We start from the raw sequence: 20,355 nt of genomic DNA on the forward strand, positions 1-20,355 counted from the left end.
CTCACTGTCTGAGCAAACACACAATAAACCAGCTTTGTTCAAACAGAGACACAGTATTAACACTTGAAACTTTATTAACAAAGAAAGAAACAAACTGTAAAATAAACATTATATCTTGTGAAATATGAACAATAGATTACATTTTTTGTTTGCAACTAAGATAAATATGTATCATTCATAAAAATTAATCTGCTAATAACAGCAACGTTTCTGCTTCTTCATGTAAACGAGCAGTCAGAGGTCGTTGTCAAGGTCACAGGTCGTACACTGGTTGATTCTACATTGAGGATGCAGACGTTTCTGATTCTTCATTAAACCCGGTCCAGCACATCCATCCTAACCTCCTACACCCTTACGAGGACCTGCGGATCAGAACCAGAACACCGCCATCATCTCCTGCTCTTTGATGACATCACTCACAGCAGCTGTTTTCTACAAAGTCTCATCAACAAGTTCAGAAAACACCAACATCTTCTCTGTGATGTTTCACTGTCACATCCACAACCAGGAAGCAGCTGCAGTTCTGACCCAAAACACTGACTCACCCGGTTCTGAGCCAAACACACTGATTCAATGACCTCTTTCTAACCCACATACACTGACTCATGTGGTTCTGACTCACCTGAAGGTCGAACGTGCAGCTGGACAGAACCCATCTGGCGCTTGGTTCCGTCCTGGTTGACCCAACACTCATACATCCCACTGTCGATGTTCATGGCTTCGATCACGGTCAGTGACACGTCTCCGTCCTCCATATGTTCATCCTGCAGCTCCACCCAGTTCTTGTAATACGGGTGCTGCTTCTCTGGGTGGGACCGTCCGTCCCGGTACCAGAAGACGAAATCCACCTTGTCCGGCCGAACCCACTCCAGCGCCGTGATAGAGGAGCTGCTGCCGGCTCGACAGGGTAGTGTGACCCGGTTCCCGGCGTCGGTTGTGATATGGGTCTGGACTAAAGCTGCGAACACAGAGGAGACGTTAAGTCTGCAGCTCAGTCCAACATCAGCTGGAGGCAGAAGGAGACTCACCGGAGTCCTGGACCTTCAGCTTGATGCTGGTGATCAGCTCAGGTGTGGCTCTTTTCCTGCGTTCTGAGCTGCTCTTCCTAACACGACACTCGTAGGAACCAGCATCGTGGAGCGTCACATCCTTCAGAACCACAGAGAAGTCTCCGTCCGTCATCTCAGGGTCCCTCAGCCTCACACGACTACGGAACGACGGATGCTGGTAGTCGTCATATATCTGGTTATCTCTGAGGAAGAAGACGTAGTCGTCGGATTTCAGGTCGGGTTTGACCCATTCCAGAACTTCAACTGCTCCGTCTCTGGAGCCCTGGCACCACAGAAGGACGTCGTCTCCAGTCTTGGCTTCCTCCTGCTTTGTTTTCTGCTGTGAGCCTGAGGAATAATAAAGCAGACTAACTGGATGCTCAGAAACGAGGGTTGTTGTTCTGCGTGTTAATGGTTTGAGCCTGATACTGCTTCAACACACAAAATGCAAAATACAAAGACTGATAATGGAAAAAAAAATTGTTTTCACATCTGTGTTTATCTCCAAGACTGGGGAGTGAAAACCGGATCTTCTAGTTTGTACCAATGGGGAAGTGAAAACAATCGCAGGCAGATTAAACAAAGTCATTTCCAGTGAAATTAGCTCAGAGCTCAAGTGTTCGAACCCAGAGCAGTAACGTAACGTCACCAGCTCTAACAGCTGGAACCCAAACTCGCTGGCGCCAGGTGAACAGAACACGGTCACTCACCTTCAGAGCAGAGCAGCAGCCACGGAACCAACATCCATGAAGCGGACCTCATCTCTGCACACGGACCTTCGTCAGCCTTCAGGCTTCTCTTCACCAAGAATGAGCTTCTCCTCAGTTCGTTCTTGGTGTTTGAGGGAGGATTCATGTGATTTATTGAAACTGAACCAGGCTCCTCCTTCATCTCAGCCTCCTGATTCGTCTCATCTAAACACAGAACCTTAAGAACGTTCCACTGGAGCAGTTTGCTGCAGGTCTGCGTGGTTAATGAAGTCGTCAGTCATCACTGTCACACTCAGGCCTCCGGTACCGTCTGTCCAGTTCCAGGTGCTGGTGTCTTTGGGTCAGAGTTGAGAACTGGACCTGTTCCTCACTGGACCGAGCTGATTCTACCTATAATGTCAGACGCTGCAACATTTCTCCTCAGGTTTCCTCCTTCATCCTTGTTCGCTTGATCACCACATCTCCTTTGATTCTGATCTCCTTAAAATAAGTGTCAAATCCTTTCCTCTGTTTAAACCTGACCAGTTCTGCCACAAAATAAATCACAGACTCTTTGGCGGCAAACTTTTACAGGTTAAAAATGTCAGAATTATATAATAAGGTTCAAACGTTTGTGTCACTGAACATTAATCACACAGGCCAGAAAGACAATGACATTTAAACAACAGAACCAGGACAGGTCGGTTGGGCACGATTCTGGACACAGCTCAGAGTCCAAACCTGCTGAAGCTCCAGAGACAGAGGTAATGACACACTTTGTCCAGCATGTGACAGAACAGCTGCTCATTCAGGTGGTACTGATCCGTTACAGCTGCTGCAGCTGCTTCTGTGACACATTAACTGAGGCAGAATTTTATAGGTGATTTATTGTTTTTATTTACAGTAACTGAACCAAAGTCCTGGTTCAACCAGACAGACTGACCTGTGATTGGTTGCACAGAGAGATAACTGATCCTGCAGAAGGACGACTGCTGCAGCATCAAGAGCAGGAGGTAATAAACACATAGCATCAGTTTGCACTCACAAAAAAAGACTAAACCATGACTGAACTGAAACCCGAAGGTTCTGAACATGAGGGATCAGGTTCAGGCAGCAGGTCGTCGTCAGTCAGACTGAAGCCTGAAGCTTGATCTCAGTGAGGAGTAGACAACATCTTGATCTGAGCAAACACACAGAGGTCAACAGGTCAAAGTGGTCTCCAAAGGTTCAGACCCAGCAGAACCTGAAGGTGTCATGTTAGCTTGTTTCTGTGTTTCTACATCAAACTGAAACATTCGCTGATGGAGCAGCACAGTCTGGTGCAACGAGAGGAAGCTGCTGTGGTTTCATCTTATCTGGAAGTGAATCACTGCTGCACATTAGACATTAGATCACAGCTACGACCTCCAGCAGATCAGACGAGCAGCAGATCTGCTTCATCAGTGGCTACACAGAACCTGAGTCTGAATCCTGACCTTTAACCCTCAGCTCACGACGACTTCACTGGTTCTGAACAGAATCTGTTACACACAGAACACGATACCTCTGCACTGTCTGTCAGGACGCCTCTGTTGGAAGGTTCTGACATCGCTGTAGGTGACATCATGTGTGATGTCCTGTCCAACATCAGTGACTGCAGTGACCAAAAATGAACACAGACTCATTTACAGACCGACACAATTCAGTTACAGCAAACAGACTGAGCATTAAACAGCATTGAACCTGTTGGTGCCTGAACACATCGCTTCACCAGCAGAACCAGAACGAGCAGCAGAACCAGAACACTGACAATGGTAACAGGCAGAAACTCAGAGAGAGGAGGAGAGGAGGCAGTAGCAGTGTCTGTGGGTTTGTCTACAATAAATAAAACACAAGCATTAAAATCGCTCACATTTAAAAGGCTGAATGGATCTGTGTCTGAGCTGCTGACCTGAGACCTGGATCCAGCTGGATGGAGACTCTCCAGAACCCTTGATGCTGCATTTATAGGCTCCTTCATCAGACCTGGTGACATGGTGGATGGTCATGTGACCTGTAGGCTCAGTCCTGATGAGGAAGCCGTCTTTATAGAAATCAGCTGAGAGGATGGAGGACTCTGTTTTACAGTAGATGGTTATGTTCTGTCCCTCCATCACAGGGAGGACAGGACTCTGCAGGATCACTGATCCACCTCAACACAGAGACAAACTACAGGATTCCATCATGTCCACACAGACTCATCAGCACTAACTCCACAGTCTGATCTTACCAGTGACACTGATGCTGCTGCTGCTGGATCCAAAGCTGGACTCACACCAGTAAACTCCACTGTCCTGAGGGACCATGTAGCTGATGGTGCAGGAGGAACCAGCAGCTTTTCCCTACTTTTGACACTCAGCTTTAGCTTCTGTGCTTGTGTTCCTCCTCAGTCTCCATCCTCCAGATCTGTCGTTGTCCTCACAGCTCAAAGACACAGACTCTCCTTTAAAGAACTGAGACCTGCTGGGACTCAGAGTCAGACGAGCTGTGGATTCAACGTTTATTTATCATTAACCTAAAGTCATGTTAACATTCATTCACACACTATAGTCAAACATATTCATCAAGATTGTGGATGATTGTGGAGCTCTTATACTGTAGCATCAACGCACTGTTTTTTTCTTTTAAATAAATTTCATATATTGTGATATTCCACCCCTCCACGCATGGGAGGCTCTGTGATTTTCGTCTGGGGTGACTTTGTGTTTTCTGTATTTTCTTCATGTTCATTACCTGATGTTATAGCCACTACATACCCTGTATGTACAGTAAGGACTACTGTACACCTTTACTTTGTCACTCTGTTTGGCCACGACTTATAGATTAAACTGGCCTAATGGAATTTGTGTGATTCAGCTGCACGATGTGTGAAGAACTAAGTGATCGAATCACAGGTCCACTCACCTTGGTGGGTTGAGCAGCACAGCAGTGAGGTCACAACTAAAGAGAAATAACATTAGATCACATCTACAAAGAAATCAGGAATAACCACTGTTTGCTGTGGAGCCCTGTTAAAGTGGGATCAGTGGTTAAAGGATCTGTTCATCTTAATGTTATCGTCAGCATCAGTGTGTCACAGTTCGGTCACATTTCCTGTTTTATTCTGAAGGACTTCCTGTCCTGTCCTTCCACTCACGCCACAGCTGTTCTCCCGTCATCACTGGTTCTCATCATGCACACCTGACAGTAATGAGTAATCATTGTCGCGTGTACTCACCACTTTCCAGCATTGCCGTCTTACAGTAGCTTACCTTCATCCTGAGTGTTTTTTGAGTCTCGTGACTGCTGATTCCTGCCTGCTCCATGTCTGTACCTTTGCTGAGAAAACCCGGTAAAGTACCTGACCTGAGAATGCCTGATCCCTATCTGTGCCTCTGCCGTGCTTACAGGTTATTGAACCTTGCCTGTCTTTGGACCTGAGACTGCCTGATCCTCTGTGTACTGATGCTGCGCTTTCCTGTGTACGACCTTGCCTGAAACGGACCCTGTCTTCGCCTAATAAATCCCTTTTTACCACAATCTGCGCCTGTTTGAGCCGTGCATGTGGGTCCGTCATATCCTTGGTCCTGACACAGTGTTTATGTTTTGGTGCTTCACATATTTATTGTCTTTATAGTATAAATCGACTCACACTTTATTTGTCATTTTCTAAACTAAACTAAACAAGCTTAAATGAACAAAGTTTTTCCTCATTATTAATTATAAATGCATCTACTGTAATAACTTCAGATAACTTCAAATAAGTTCAGGCTGTACTCACAGAGCAGACACTGAAGAGCAGCTCGGTCCATGATGATCGGATGATGTGAGATCAGCACCTTCAGTCGCTTCACGTCTCTCCACTTCCTTCCTCTGTTCATCATATCTCATCAGCTCATCAATGCTGCTGAGGGGCAGCAGTCAGACGACACTGAAGCCTCCATGTGCTTCAAGTTTGAATTTTTGCAGCTGATGAAGCTGAGGTGCTGCTTCCTGGAACCTGGACTCTGATGCTGCGTCTCACGGTTCATTTTCAGTTTGTAGGAGGATATGAGTGATTACTGAGAGCTGGACCTGGTTGAGGCTCCTTCAGCTCCTCTCATCCATTTGGTCTCAACATGTGTTAATATCTACTGGTCAACTCTCTTTTTTAGCTTTGTGGCCTTAAACACAACACAAGAAAGCTGGTCAAACCTTAAAAATGACATAAGGCAGAGAAAGAAAAATGAAACAAAACCGTGTGATTTGAGTTGGATGTAATAATGAACAGTTTCAGTGTCAACAGACTCACTGTTCATACTACGGTAAAAACAAAACAAGACCCAGTGGGTCCAAGCCAGAAAGTTCTAGTCACATAAAAAAACACATAAAACCTAGATAGACAGCAACAGAATGAGGTCAAAGTCACATGATGAGGGAATGTTTGGACATTTGAGGGTTAGAATACATTTCTCAACACTGAGGCTTTACAGAGGCCTTGAACCCCGGATAAACTGGTGGAGCGGAAAGATCGAGGAGTGGGGCGGAAGGTGCGCTATGGATTGTTTCAAGTCGGACAAAGCTTTGAATCTGGCGCCATCTCCTGATGTGAGTGGGAATTGCACGGACCCGGCGGCTGTAGTCAGGGTGCCTGTATGTTATTTGGATTTTCAGCTTAACTAAGAGATGGTTCCAGTGACTAACAATCATTGCCAGTGACCTGAACCATCTCTAACTATAAGCTTTATCAAAAAGGAAGGTTTTAAGCCTAATCTTAAAGGTGGAGAGTGTGTCAGCTTCTTGAACCTGAACAGGGAGCTGGTTCCAGAGGAGAGGAGCTTGGACCTAAAAGCTCTGGCCTCCGTTCTACATGTGGTACTCCATAGCTAATCCTTGTGCATGTGGAGAACTTCTCATTAACATGAACAAACTGAAATCTGTTCAACAAATAAACGATTGGAGGAAGTCGCTGCTGAATGTCTTCTCTAATGGTGATAAGGTAGTTCATAAAGTCATTGCTGCTGAGATTTAAGGGGATAGTAGGCTCAACACAGCTATGACTCTTAGTCAGCCTGGCTACAGTGCTGAAAAGAAACCTGGGGTTGTTTTTATTTTCCTCAATTAAGGAGGAATAATATGTTATCCTAGCAGCACGAAGTGCTTTTTTATATATTGTAAGACTGTCCTTCCATGCAATGCAGTTTACATTCATTTTTTTCGAACGCCACTGTCTGTCTAGTTGTTGGGACCTGTGCTTTAGGCTGCAGATCTCTGAGTTCTACTGTACCAATCAACCTGTTCATAAGGATTAAGGTGACTGTTCTCTGTGCAGCTACAGATAGTGAGTCAAGATATGATGGAATCATCTGCTTGAATCTGGCAACAGCGTTGTCAAATAAACATCTGCTATAGTAAAATTTCTTTCCAGCTGCTGTAATGTCAATTATAATAAATAAAAGTTAATAAGAAATGGTCAGATAACAAAGGGTTTTGGGGAAGAATTATTAAATTATCAATTTTAACCCCATATGTCAGGACAAGATTGAGGGTATGTTTAAAATGATGAGTGGGTTCATTTACCTGCAGAGTAAAACCAATAGTGTCTATTAAGGAGTTAAAAGCAGTGCTGAGACAGTTACTGTCAAGATCTACAGTACATGAATGTTTAAAGCCTCCCACTACAACATTCACTGCTGCTGTTGGACAGGACACAAAAAAAATATTAAGATAAGATAAGATAAGATAAGATAAGATAAGATAAGATAAGATAAGATAAGATAAGATAAGATAAGATAAGATAAGATAAGATAAGATAAGATAAGATAAGATAAGTACAGCAGTATGGAAGAAGACCAGGGAAGACCACTGAGTATAAAAACGACAGAAACAACAGCAACAACAAATGAAATACACCGTGTGGAGGCTCAGAGCCTCTACAGTGGTGCAGGGGGTGGAGGGTTCTCCATGATGGATGTTAGTTTACCAGCATCCTTCTGTCCACCACCTTCTCCATGGACTCCAGTGTGCAGCCCAGGACAGAACCAGAACCTTTCTGAACCAGCTTGTTGGGTCTCTTCCTGTCTCTGCCTGTACTGCTCCCCCAGCACACAACTCCATACAGGACTACTGAGGCCACCACAGTGTCATAGAAAGGAAAACATCTTCTGTTATGGTGACAGTAAGGAGGTGTTAGAAATCCCAGCTTGGAGAAGAACAGAAGGTAGGAGCAACTTAGGTATTTGAGGTCGTTGGGGGCGTTATTCCTACGTGGTGTAGGTTCTGATCTCCCCTGCTGGTCTTTGGGTATTGGTGTCATTGTTATTACAAAAAAATACACAAAAGACAACTCTCTCAGTAGCATCTTTATTGGGAATTTCCACTACAAACTGACATCAACAAACAGATTATGGCTGGTTTCTCATCATGTCTATTATAGCTCTGTTCTTTTCTTTTTGGGGTACAGGGTCTGAAATGTCACGTGTGAGCATGTACACTTGATGGAAGTGACTCCTGCCAGTGCTACAGTACTGCATCGTAATACTAATGAACTCTGTATAGTCCATGAGGAAGAGTCATGACATCTGCTGTGATGGCTCGGCTCTTTCACATTCGCCTCTGTGTCGTCACTGGCTGTAGCAGTAACACACCAGCTGAGCTATAGAACCATGTCAGTGTGTGTGTGTGTGTTGGGCTGTGGTAGAGAATGAAGCTTCCTTGTTAGCCTGGACCATCAGCAGTGATCTGGGCCTTTCTGACAGCTGAGGCCTGGTTTGCTGCTTTCGTCTCAAATCTCAGCCCAGGTCAATACACATATGACACAATCATCATGTGTCATGTGCACACAGTAAAAGTACTGGAAGCCTACGATCAGTCTTCTGAACAGACGGTGCTCCACAAACCTTTTGAAACAAATGTGTTAATAGAAACTATGATAAAAACTGTGATAATTATTGATTGTTACGAGTCCACTACAGACACTACAATAAAAAAAACCAAGAGGAAAATAATAGGCTGTAATAAAACTTTTTTTCTTTCTTTTTACTTTTATCTTTGCAAGATTAATGTACCACCATATGACATAATGTCAGAACACGAAGATGCTGGTTTGACTGCATTCATGTTGGTTCTGTGTTTTAAACACATTCCTCAGCTCGAGGCGTCCGTATAACAGCAGCTACAACGCTTCGCTGCAGGGTAACAATTACAGAGGAAATGAGCAGACGACAGTCAGTTGATTGATGGAGATGTGTGTATGCATGATGATGGTGTAGCTCTGCTTACCTGTACACAGCTCTGTGGCTCTGGTCCCTCTCCTTGCTGTTTATGACACGGGTATAAGAAAATGACTCAGAGCCTTAAAGAAAAGAAATAACATTAAAGAAGAGAATAAATAGAGGATGAAGGAGAAGACGATTACTGACAGACCTTTAGTTGTAACAACCAGAGACAGAGGACTTTGTTACTGCCCAGAACCTATGATTCACAGCTCATTAGGCTGAAACAGATCAGCTGGAGGTAACGTACAGCATGATACTTACTACTACTAGCTACACACTGAAACAAGCAGCTGCAGTCACAGACAAACTGCTGCTGCAGCTAAAAAACACAGGACGCAGCACGTAAACACACTGTTTACGTGCTGCGTCAGACATTAAGAATTATTTCCTGTAGACTCACCTGGTTTCCTGTAAATAGAGAGGGGGCGGAGCCTCAGTGATCATGTGATCCAGGTACAGGAGCAAACACCGAAGGTGTTCAGAGAGTTCAGACTCCATTTAGAGAAAACAGAGCAGAAGAAGGAAAAGTTAATTACACACTGAGATGAAAAAGTTGAGGAGGTGAGTTTTTCACAGCATCACTGTTACTTAGTCTGTTTGTTAATGTACAAGAAGAAGAGACATGATCCACGTCTGTAAAACGAATACTAACAAGAACTGCATGTGAGGATTTGATGGTGTTCAGGGTCTGGCGCTAGTTGCTATTTGTCCTGGTTCTGAGCTAACACTTGGTAGTACTGACTGCTCAGACTGACTGAGGTCCAGAAATGTGGTGGTTTTCTGCCTATGTTTAGTTTCTCCTTGCCTCTTGGTGTTTCGAGTCCCGACGTCCACGTTAACTAGTGACCGTGTGGATGCTCATCGCTCTGGTGTCGGATGTTTTTTCTACATATGTTATCTCTGCTTGAAGCTTGATACAGAATGAAGCAGCTGTAGTTGCAGACAAACTGCTGCTAAAGCTAAAAACCAGTTCAACAGGTTTTATGTAATATTTCCTGTTTATGTGCTGCATCAGAGATTAAACAAACTGTCTTTATTCATGTAATAAAGTAAGAAACACAAACAATTCACTGAAACCAACTAACAATGAAAATGATAACCATGTGAAGATAATCACCAACTACAGTTTGTTTTCTAACTGAGCTTCTTAATAAACCAATGGTTTAATATCTGCTAATGCTGCAAGTAGCTTTGCGTTTTATCTGATAATTAGTCTAGAACTGCAACAATTGAAGAACTAAGACTGACACAGACACAGTTCATAGTAAGTTCCCAGAGTTTAACAAGCAGTTAAACTGAGACAGGTGAGCTGGTTCCTGGAATGAGGCTGTGCCTGAAACAGGTATGAAGGAGGTACTTTCATAATAAGAGACACCTTAATCAGTGACACTGCCTTCTCATCAGCTGTTCTTCTGTCTCAGTTAATAGCTTCTCTACATTGGTTACATTGTGTTAGCAAAGTTAATTTGTACATGAGGCCTTTGATTTCTAAACATAGAGGAGGCGTAGCCTTGGTGATCAGCTCAACCAGGTACGAAAGCGAACCTCAAACTGACTGAGTTCCAGAAATGTGTTAGTTTTCTACAGTCCTGTCGGTGTTCTGAGTTTTCCAGTGACCACGTTAACTGGTGACTGCTTTGTTGCTCGTCGTTCAGCTGTTGGAAGCAGGAAGCAGCATGTTGACTTTTCCATCACAAATTGATATGAAAAGTGATTGGAGTTGAAAGAATAGAAACCAGTCTGACGCCTTTTGAATGTTTCTCCTTATGGAAGCAGCTGAAATCAAACCAGAACTCTGCTCCTCAATGTTACTGAGTGTCTTGACGAAGCCAGTGCTCATTTATTACTGACTGCACTGTAGTCTGTAGTCAGTTTATTTTGGTTGTATTTCTGATTTCGGTTCCATCATGCCTTTTGCCTGCTTTGCTTTCAGTCACGTAATTCATCCATCTGTTCACAATTAGGTCATTAGTCTAACATTTAACCACCAGCTCTTTCCTTAGCTCACCAACAGATCCTGAGTAGTATTACCCGTTACAGCATTATCCAGTCTTGATTACCTGTTGCCGTCTTGTTGATGACCTGTGACCGTTTTGGAGTTTGGATTGTCCTTACCTGTACTGTAGCCTTGCCTGTTCTGTCTGACCTTACCGCCTGCCTATTAACAATCCCTGGAAACCTCTGCTACTCTGTTTACCCGGTTCTGAGCGCCGCCTGTAGCTTGACCACGTTTTGTATTAAAACGCCTTTTTACCTACCTGACTGTCTCCTGAGCTGTGCATGTAGGTCCGCCATCTAAGACACCAGCACGTTTGTGACAGTACGATCTGGCCAAAAATGGACCCAGCCAGCTTTGAGCTTCTGGTCCTGGTTGAGTTTGCATAATTCTTGCCAGAACTGGGGAGATCGAGGAGTGGTGCCAGGAGTGCGCTCAGACCTGTCACCGAAAGCATCCATCCCTAGATCATCTGGCTGTGACGACGGTGTCCGAGGGTCCCTCTGAGGATCAGGTACCAAGTGCTATCAGGACCTATGGCCTGTATTCAGCAAACAGCAAGCGACCTCCCTTCCACCTCATCGACCGCACGACTGCGTGATCAATCTGAGGCCCGGCACCACTCCACCCAAGGGCAGGTTGTTTCAACTCTCTCCTAAGGAACGCAAGGCCATGAAGAGCTACTTGGACGACGCTCTGGTGGCTGGCCTTATCCGTCCGTCATTGTCGCTGGCGGGGGCAGGTTTCTTCTTTGTCAGGAAAAAAGGACAGGTTGCTCCGTCCCTGCATTGATTACCGGGGTCTCAACAAGACTCCTACTCTCTTCCATTGCTCTCTTCAGACTTCGAGTTACTGTCTGAACCAAAAGTATTTACTAAGCTAGGGTTCTGAAGTGCCTCCTCGAGTTTCGCCTGTTCGTGTAGGTGGAGAAATGTGAGTTTCACGCATCTACTGTGTCATTTCTTGATGGGGCCTGCATACATGGTCAAGACACTCCTCGACTGCAGGAATCGGGGCGAGGATGTGAGTACTTGGTGGACTGGGAGGGGTACGGTCCAGAGGAGCGCTCATGGGTCTCCTCAAAGAACAGCCTGGAGTGCAACCTCATTCAGGAATTTCACCAGGCACATCCAAAAAAGCAAAAAAAAAGAGTGACATCGAATGCGACCACATCGACATGGAGGGCTCTGGAAGTGGTTTTGAACCAATCTCAAGCAAACAGTTTTAATGACCTCAGTAAAGGCTTTAAAAAAAGATAGATGCCTCAGCTTACATGAACTGATTTCAGAGCCAATGCTCATGACACATCACTACTCAGCAGAAACACCGTGGAGAGTTCTTGTTATTCCATGTCTACATGCCTGGATTACAGTAGCTCATGTGCAGAGTAGTTCCAGTCAGATGATATTAAACTATTGACTTTCCTCATTTGGCAAAAACTGATCACACTTCTGTCATTCTTTCAATGGAAATCAGAACGTTCTTCAACTGGTTGCTAAAGTTACACTGAATATTGTAGGATGTTTTACTTTTACTCTGCTGTACTGTTTATTTCATCCAGCTGGATGGGCTTTAATTCTGGACATTTTTCTAGTCTCTACGTTTTCAAACAAACTCTCTGCTTCTTCTTTCCTGAGGGTTCATTGTGATGTGTTTTTGCTGCAGCTCCACCTGTCAAAGCTTCAAGGCTCAGACTTGTTCACTACAGCCACTGTTAAGCTGAGCCTGAAGCTGTGGACACCACAGTCATCAAGAAACTGTTCCTTCACAGTTTCACTCAGTACTTCAAAGTAATTCACGTACAAGTACAGTAACAACTTTGACATCAATGAACTGAACTTTGACATTGAATAAAACATAAAGTATACAAATATTTATATATATTATATTTATATACTAAATATTTACTGTAATTTTAGTAGTAGTTTAGTCAGAGTCATTGTTTGAGTGACGGCTTTGTGATTTACTGTTAGTTTATGTCAATGTTATCAGACTGGTTGTGGTCCCTGACAGAAGTAGAGCAGCTGGTGCAGCTTCCTCTGCCTCCCACTGTCTGACTGCATCCAGCTGACACTGATATGAACCACAGAAGAAGAGACAATCAGTAGAGGAGCAGCTGATGATGATGGAGGAGGATTTGAGCTGATGTGCAGATGAATGATGTGTGTTTCTTCTCCACATGAAGGTAGAAGTGTGAATCCAGCAGCATGAATCAGTGTGAGGACAGAGAGGAGGGAGCCCCTCCCTTTAAAACCAGTCTGTGTGGGGACCATGAGAACCAGAACAAAGCTCAGAGGTGATGATTCTGTCTCCAAGTCACACACACATCACTGATTTACTGTTACTGCTCATTTAGGACTGAACGTGTGAGAGTCACTGTAGGTGTTTTTCTCTCAGGTCCCAACAGAGGCGAGGATCTCCTGAACCTGGACCTGAATCTGGACCTGAACCTGGACCTGAACCTGGACCCAGCTGTGTGTCCTTCAGGAGCAACCTGTCAATAGTTGCTATTATTAATTTCAAAGACCAACCTGAGTGAGTTGTTGTCAATTTGAATCATTGCGAACAATGTCATGTCAATTTTCTCTGATGATAAACGTTTGCATTGTTTTCATTTGTTGAACTGGTTGATTCGTGTTTGAAGTGTTGATGTGAAGGAGAAGCTTTCTTCACTCTGATCATTGATCAAATCTCCATCCAGCAGTAGCTAAAGCTCTGATCCTGTAGAGGGTCTCAGGGGCTGCTCCGCTTCTAATGAAGTGCTGACGTCAAAGGAAGCAGCTGATCATCTCTGATCAAATCTGCTTATTGACGTCTCTACATGAAGGTTTTGGTCAAATGTCTTGAAGTTTCTTCACTTGCAGCAGTAAATTGAAGTTACTACTGGAGACTTGTTGTGATGTTGTTGCAGTGGATATGACTGTTTGTCCTCAGTGTCAACACCAGAGCCAACATCCAACAATGAATGAATAAATGAAAAAGTTAAATGTACCTAGTTCAACATATTCCCACTGGGAGCTGCCCAGTACAACCAGTCTGATCCCAGCAGACTCCTTGTTCCAACACTTCAGCCTTGTTCAGTGAGGGAGGCAGAGATAAATGTTGTTCAGAGCTGAGACTGAAGCAACTGACTGACAGTAAACCTTCACCACTACAGGGAGTCTCTGACTCACTGCTCACATCCAACATCACTTCATGGACCTTTACCTTGTGTGTGTCTCTGTGTGGACTCATTCTTCATGGTTCCTCCACAGAGTGGACCAGCAGAGCTCAGAGGTTCCCAGTGCTCAGTCTGTCCAGCAGCACCAAACACAGCTGGACTCCATATTTATGGTTTGTAAAAGTACAGAGCAGAGGCAGAGTAGCAGAGATGCAAATCTGAAGACCACAGGGAGGAGGAGGAAGCAGGAGGAGCTGGCTGACTGTCTGCAAAGTAAGACGATTTATCTCAACATTTAACATAAGAGACACAATCATACATTTACAGTACTGATGTGTTGGAGGTTTCACAGACTGAGCGGGAGCACGGAGATGAAGGACCCCAATGCACAGTTTGAGACAGGACTTGAGTAAATGTTTGTTTAATGTAGACAAATCAAAATATGACAGGTAGTACTTAAAGGTCTGACAGGCAGTGGTAGAAAACAGTAGATCCGTATTACAGGCACTGACAAGGACTAGGCAAAGGTGAAACTAGCAAGAGAACAAACCAGTCGGACTTATGAAAATGCTGAAATGCTGGCTAACAAAACACGGTACAGAACAGACAATGTGGGGAATAGACTGGGTAAGTACTGGTGTATAAATATAATGACAAGACACAGATGTTGATCGTGCACATCAACAAACCAAAAACCAGCTGGGAGATCAGTGCACACACCACGAAGGTGTGATGCAAAGAGCCCACAATCTTCAAGTTGCTTCTGCCTTTTAACCCCTTTCTCTGGTTCTGGTGGAATGTTTCTCTGCACCAATAGAATTGTTTGCGCCACCTTATCTCGCTGTGAGTGACAATGTTTGCTTTCTCACTTCTGCATCGTCATGTCTTGTTATTAAAGGAAGGAACACCAAGCTTCAAGACAAGAAGCATTCGCTTTAACAGCCTTGGGTCTAGTGGGGAGTCAGATAGGATGGAGCCAGAGTCCGGGTGTAAAAGACAAACATATATCATAAATTATTAGTCAGTCAAATGGAACATCAGATGTTTAGACCTGATGTACGACAGGGCACAGGAGATTCGTTTTTTCTGTAAGAAGGTTCAGTGTTGAACCTATACAGTCGCAGAGCACATGATGACCGTGTTGGAGAAAAGCACAGAGGCAAATTTTTTCCATTACAATGACTAATGAGACCGGAGGTAAGGCAGGAACTAAACATGACATAGCAAAACCGGACGTGCATGAAAATAAAACAGGAAATGGCAACTGAAAGTCCAGGTTATGACAGGTGGTTAAGTTAGTTAAATGTTGAGCAAAATTTAATAATCGGATACAGCAACAATCTTCTCTTCACTAGTTCTAGCGTTTCAGGCTGGTTCATTATGTCTATTAATACAAAGTCTTGAATCAATTACTTAAACACCTCAAACTTTGTTGTCTTCTCTGTGTCTTGTTGGACCCAGATCTGATTCCAGTACCAGAGCCGCAGCCCATCACATATTACCAGCAGGTGCTTCAATCAAACCTCCAAGACCAGTTTCTCTGTGTGAAACAAGGCTGGTCAGAAGAAGACCAACATCTGGATGACATCTACACAGAGCTGTACATCACAGCTGGGCCGGATTCACACATCAACACACAGCATGAGGTCCAACAGGTTGAGACGACACAGCAGAAGCAAAGATCAGCAGAGGAGCCAGTGAAGCCCAGTGACCTGTTCAAACATCCCCCTGGTGAATACAGACGCATCAGAACAGTGTTGACCAATGGAATCGCTGGGATTGGAAAAACAGTCCTTGTGAACAAGTTTGTGTTGGACTGGACCCAACAAAGGTCCAATCAAGACGTGCATCTGATTTTCCCCTTCACCTTCCGTCGGCTGAATCCACTGAAGGGACAGAAGTTTAGTTTGTCAGAGCTCATTCATGAATGTATCCCAGAAACTGAGTCCATCAGCCTGGAGGCTCTGAATTACATCTTTACACATCTACAGTCATCAGGAAACAGCAACTATGACAAGAGCAGCTTCAAACTTCTGTTTGTGTTTGATGGACTGGACGAGAGTCGCCTCCAACTGGACTGTAGCACCAGTGAGAAGGAGACGGGTCAACGTGACGTCACAGAGTCCACCTCAGTGGATGAGCTGCTGACAAACCTCATCAGAGGAAAACTACTACGCTCTGCTCGCATCTGGATCACCACACGACCTGCAGCAGCCAATCAGATTCATGGAGACTTTGTTGACGTGGTGACGGAGGTCAGAGGGTTCACTGACCCACAGAAGGAGGAGTTCTTCAGGAAGAGATTCACAGATGAGGAGCAGAGCAACACAATCATGTCCCACATCAAGACGGCACGAAGCCTCCACATCATGTGCCACATCCCAGTCTTCTGCTGGATCACTGCTACGGTTCTGGAGGATCTGCTGGAAACCAGAGAGGGAGGAGAGCTGCCCAAGACCCTGACTGAGATGTACGCAGAGTTCCTGGGCTTTCAGATGGATCGGACTAAAGACAAGTACGGACCAGAACACAGCAGCAACTACATCAAGTCATTGGCTAAACTGGCTTTTAAGCAGCTGCTAAAGGGAAACTTGATCTTCTATGAGGAAGATCTGAAAGAGAGCGGCATCGATGTCAGAGGAGCCTCAGTGTGTTCAGGAGTGTTCACAGAGATCTTTAAACAGGAGCGAGGGAGGAAAACCAAGGACAAGATGTTCAGCTTTGTTCATCTGAGCGTTCAGGAGTTTCTGGCTGCTGTTCACATGATGCTCTGTTACACCAATGGGAAGATGGAGGAACTGGAGGAGTTTCTGAGAGACTCCAATGCTGCTCTGGATGTTGTCGTAAGTAAAACCATGGAGGAATCCCTCCTCAGTCTAAGTGGCCACCTGGACCTGTTTGTTCGCTTCCTTCATGGCCTCTGTCTGGAGTCCAACCAGAGAATCTTAGGAGGTTTGTTGGGTCACACAGAGAACAGTCCAGAAACCATCCAGAGAATCATCAACAACCTGAAGGAGATGAAAAGTGATAGAATCTCTCCAGACAGAAGCATCAACATCTTCCACTGTCTGATGGAGATGAACGACCACTCAGTCCATCAGCAGATCCAAGAGTTCCTGAAGTCAGAGAACAGATCAGAGAAACTCTCCTTGATCCAGTGCTCAGCTCTGGCCTACATGCTGCAGATGTCAGAGGAGGTTCTGGATGAGTTGGACCTGAACCAGTACAACACATCAGAGGAGGGACGACAGAGACTGATTCCAGCTGTGAGGAACTGCAGAAAGTTTAAGTAAGTCCAACGTTAATGTGATCATTAATGTTCTACAGCAACATGAAGCTGAAGCCTCAGTGTTAAAGAGAAACACTTCACACAGAATATAAAAGTTCACAAGTGAAAACATCAACTGGTGCCTAGAAAATGTCTTTGTTGAGGATCAGATCAAAACAGCTGTAAAGTTAGTGAACATCAGTTTCTTCTGTTCTTCTTTGCTCGATGGAGCTTTAAGTCAAATCCAACAGAGAAACTTCAGCTCTGAAAAGTTTCTGCTAAAAGCTTTTGACAGTTGACATGTGATCACAGCTGATGGTCGTTTCTTTCAGTGGATGAAGCGTCTGCAACATGTTTCTATGATCTGTCTTTGGTTCTTCTGGTTCTGTCCAAACACACTTTGAGTCTAATCTCTGGGATCTGGTGGAACCAACAGAGCTTCACACTTTGTGATGGATGAGACCAACTGAGCTACAGCTGCTTCAGCATCAACATTCATTGAAGTCAGTTTGTGACACAGACACTTCACATTTATAGAATTTATATTTTCTGTCATCACAGACTTTCTTGGTGTGGGCTCAAGAAGACTCACTGTGAAGTTGTGGCCTCAGCTCTGAAGTCCAACATATCACATCTGACACATCTGGACCTGAGCTTCAACAACCTGCAGGACTCATCAGTGAAGGTTCTGTGTGCTGGACTGGAGAGTCCTCACTGTCGACTGGAGACTCTGAGGTTAGTGTTTTTTCCTGGTTCATGTCTCAGCAGCAGTTTTTCTGCACTCACTTATAGTCTGAACATTGATAGAACCAGATAAAGTCTTTGATCCAACACGTCTGGTTTTCTACTGGTTCCAGCAGCAGCTTGTGAATCAGTGCTGACATCAACAGGTGTATGAATGTTGTGCTGACATGTGGATGATGTGTAGAAGCTGAGATCATGACGACACAACAACACAAGCACAAAGTCACTCTGATCATTTTAGACTAAACATCAGTGATCAGGACAAATCTGACTCATTATTAATGCTTTGATCCACATCTTTGATTCTCCATTCAGATTGAGTGACTGCAGTTTGTCAGAGATCAGCTGTGATTCTCTGGTCTCAGCTCTGAAGTCCAACCCGTCACATCTGACACAACTGGACCTGAGTGACAACAACCTGCAGGATTCATCAGTGAAGCATCTGTGTGGTTTTCTGGCAAGTCATCACTGTCGACTGGAGACTATGAGGTCAGACTCCATGTGAAAATGCAGGGGATGCAGGACTCAGCTCACTGCGCAGACTAGAACAGTGGTTTTGTAAGGTTTAATGATAATCGGCAGATTATCTGATGTTTAGAACCAAAACCGCCATAATCAAATATAAAGTAAAATGGAAATAAATGTACTAATTTTTAAATCATAAATATACAAATTTTCAGTAAAACACTTATTAATGTTTATTTATTTTTCTATTTAAAGGAAAAAAGAAAGATTTATGCATTAAGCTTTTCCTTTTCTCAAGCTGTTTTTCCTTTTCGCAAAGTTTAGGCAAATGAGCCGGACGTGTCTTAATTGTGTCACTGCACAGTCATTGGTCAATTTGTGAAACGTTTCCTGGTCAATTCCTCTCATCTAGACCCTGGGTGAATGCTACAGCAATGCATCATGGTTTAGCTAGCATTAGTAATTGATCTTCGGCAGATGGAAAACAACTTAAGGCATCTTGCGGACAATTCAGAAAGTTTTACACCAGATTTCATGGTTTTTCAAATCGATTTGATTCGGGAAAACTTGTTCAGTTTATCTGACAATACGGGCAGAGAAATACCCACTACTGTGGGTATTTCCCGCAAGAGCTCAGAAACTGAGCGACGTTCTGCCATTGCAAAAAACAAGCACGACTCTACAGCGTTAGCACGAGTAGGTTCATCTTCGTGCTATATTGACAGTTTGCAAGCCAAGTTTGTGGTTTATTACCACCACCACCTGTTTGTTTGTTTGTTTTGACTGAAGAGCAAAAACAGGCGCCATTTTTAGTATAATCTCCATAGACAGACAGGCGACGGTCGGTATAGGTTCAGCAGACGTACTGTAGAAGTTGCGGTACAGACAGGGATAGGGCAATAAGTAGCAGAGGCCAAAACACAGACAGTTCAGTTCACAGACAAGACTTACTCGGTTCAGAATGCTAGAGAGTGACACAGAGCCTGATGAGGCATCTGGCTCTGTGTCAACTCTGTTTAATTCTGTCTGAGATTAATATGATCTGAACTGTAGAAGGTTTATCATGAGTTCAAATCACCTTCTGTACTGATCACGTTTAACTATTCAATGACTGTAATGAAGGAAGTAAAAAATCAGCAAGTGTTGATGGCAGTTTAAAACAGAAAATGTGATTTAAATGTTTGATAATGTTCGACTGACCGTTAGAACTGACTGAGATTAAATGAAGACACTTGTATAAAGCAGCTACAGAGAATCTGCTTGGAGAGATCAGCAGCTTCAGAACAGGACACACAGAACTAAATAGTTGAGTGAAGCTCATTAATGATCATCAAACACCACAGACAGTGGATGATGTTTGATTGGAGGAGTGATTGTGATTTTTTATTCAGATTGAGGAGCTGCTGTTTGTCAGAGATCAGCTGTGATTCTCTGGTCTCAGCTCTGAAGTCCAACCCGTCACATCTGACACAACTGGACCTGAGTGGAAACAATGAGCTGCAGGATTCAGGAGTGAAGCATCTGTGTGGTTTTCTGGAGAGTCGTCGCTGTCGACTGGAGACTCTGAGGTCAGACTCCATGTTTTAGTTCTGTGTAAGTTAATGTGAACGTTGTGCTGAGACATGAGGCTGATGTTTTACTGATCCACACTGAGGATCTTGATGGTAAAGTCTGTTTTTTTCCCTGGTATCATCTATTCACTCTTCAGTTGTAGTTTGTTGTTTTATTATT

General features: G+C 44.1%; 3 protein-coding genes and 1 pseudogene across 8 annotated transcripts in view; 1 reads left to right on the forward strand and 3 right to left on the reverse strand.

The window, feature by feature from the left end:
- LOC114845087 (NACHT, LRR and PYD domains-containing protein 3-like) overlaps positions 1 to 20,355 on the forward strand; it is a 182,779-nt gene that overhangs the window by 90,878 nt on the left and 71,546 nt on the right. For all 4 annotated transcript variants that reach the window (XM_055507034.1, XM_055507035.1, XM_055507037.1 and 1 more), the window contains 2 exons: positions 18,475 to 18,648; positions 20,016 to 20,192. In XM_055507034.1, the coding sequence (XP_055363009.1) occupies positions 18,475 to 18,648; positions 20,016 to 20,192 (351 nt within the window). The remainder of the gene's footprint in view (positions 1 to 18,474; positions 18,649 to 20,015; positions 20,193 to 20,355) is intronic.
- Positions 1 to 20,355, reverse strand: part of LOC114845095 (OX-2 membrane glycoprotein-like) — a 123,424-nt gene that overhangs the window by 23,652 nt on the left and 79,417 nt on the right. The gene's annotated exons all lie outside the window — the stretch shown is intronic.
- Positions 50 to 1,955, reverse strand: LOC129602882 (coxsackievirus and adenovirus receptor homolog). Its single transcript, XM_055507046.1, has 4 exons — positions 1,760 to 1,955; positions 1,029 to 1,397; positions 623 to 958; positions 50 to 362 (listed from the first exon to the last, which is right to left on the reverse strand). The coding sequence occupies exons 1-4, from the start codon at positions 1,938 to 1,940 to the stop codon at positions 337 to 339; spliced, it is 912 nt and encodes a 303-aa protein (XP_055363021.1). The 5' UTR covers positions 1,941 to 1,955; the 3' UTR covers positions 50 to 336.
- Positions 2,094 to 5,763, reverse strand: LOC114845104 (Fc receptor-like protein 5; annotated as a pseudogene).

This window comes from Betta splendens, chromosome 2, assembly GCF_900634795.4.
Source record: "Betta splendens chromosome 2, fBetSpl5.4, whole genome shotgun sequence".
NCBI lineage: Eukaryota > Metazoa > Chordata > Actinopteri > Anabantiformes > Osphronemidae > Betta > Betta splendens.

What these genes read in the sequence shown, in the direction of transcription:
- LOC129602882 (XM_055507046.1), bottom strand. Translation starts at nt 1,940, where the DNA reads ATGAAGGAGGAGCCTGGTTCAGTTTCAATAAATCACATGAATCCTCCC. An exon ending in GCTGCTGCTCTGCTCTGAAG is followed by an intron (nt 1,398 to 1,759) that starts GTGAGTGACCGT and finishes ATTATTCCTCAG; the next exon opens with GCTCACAGCAGAAAACAAAG. An exon ending in GCTGCACGTTCGACCTTCAG is followed by an intron (nt 363 to 622) that starts GTGAGTCAGAAC and finishes TCTGATCCGCAG; the next exon opens with GTCCTCGTAAGGGTGTAGGA.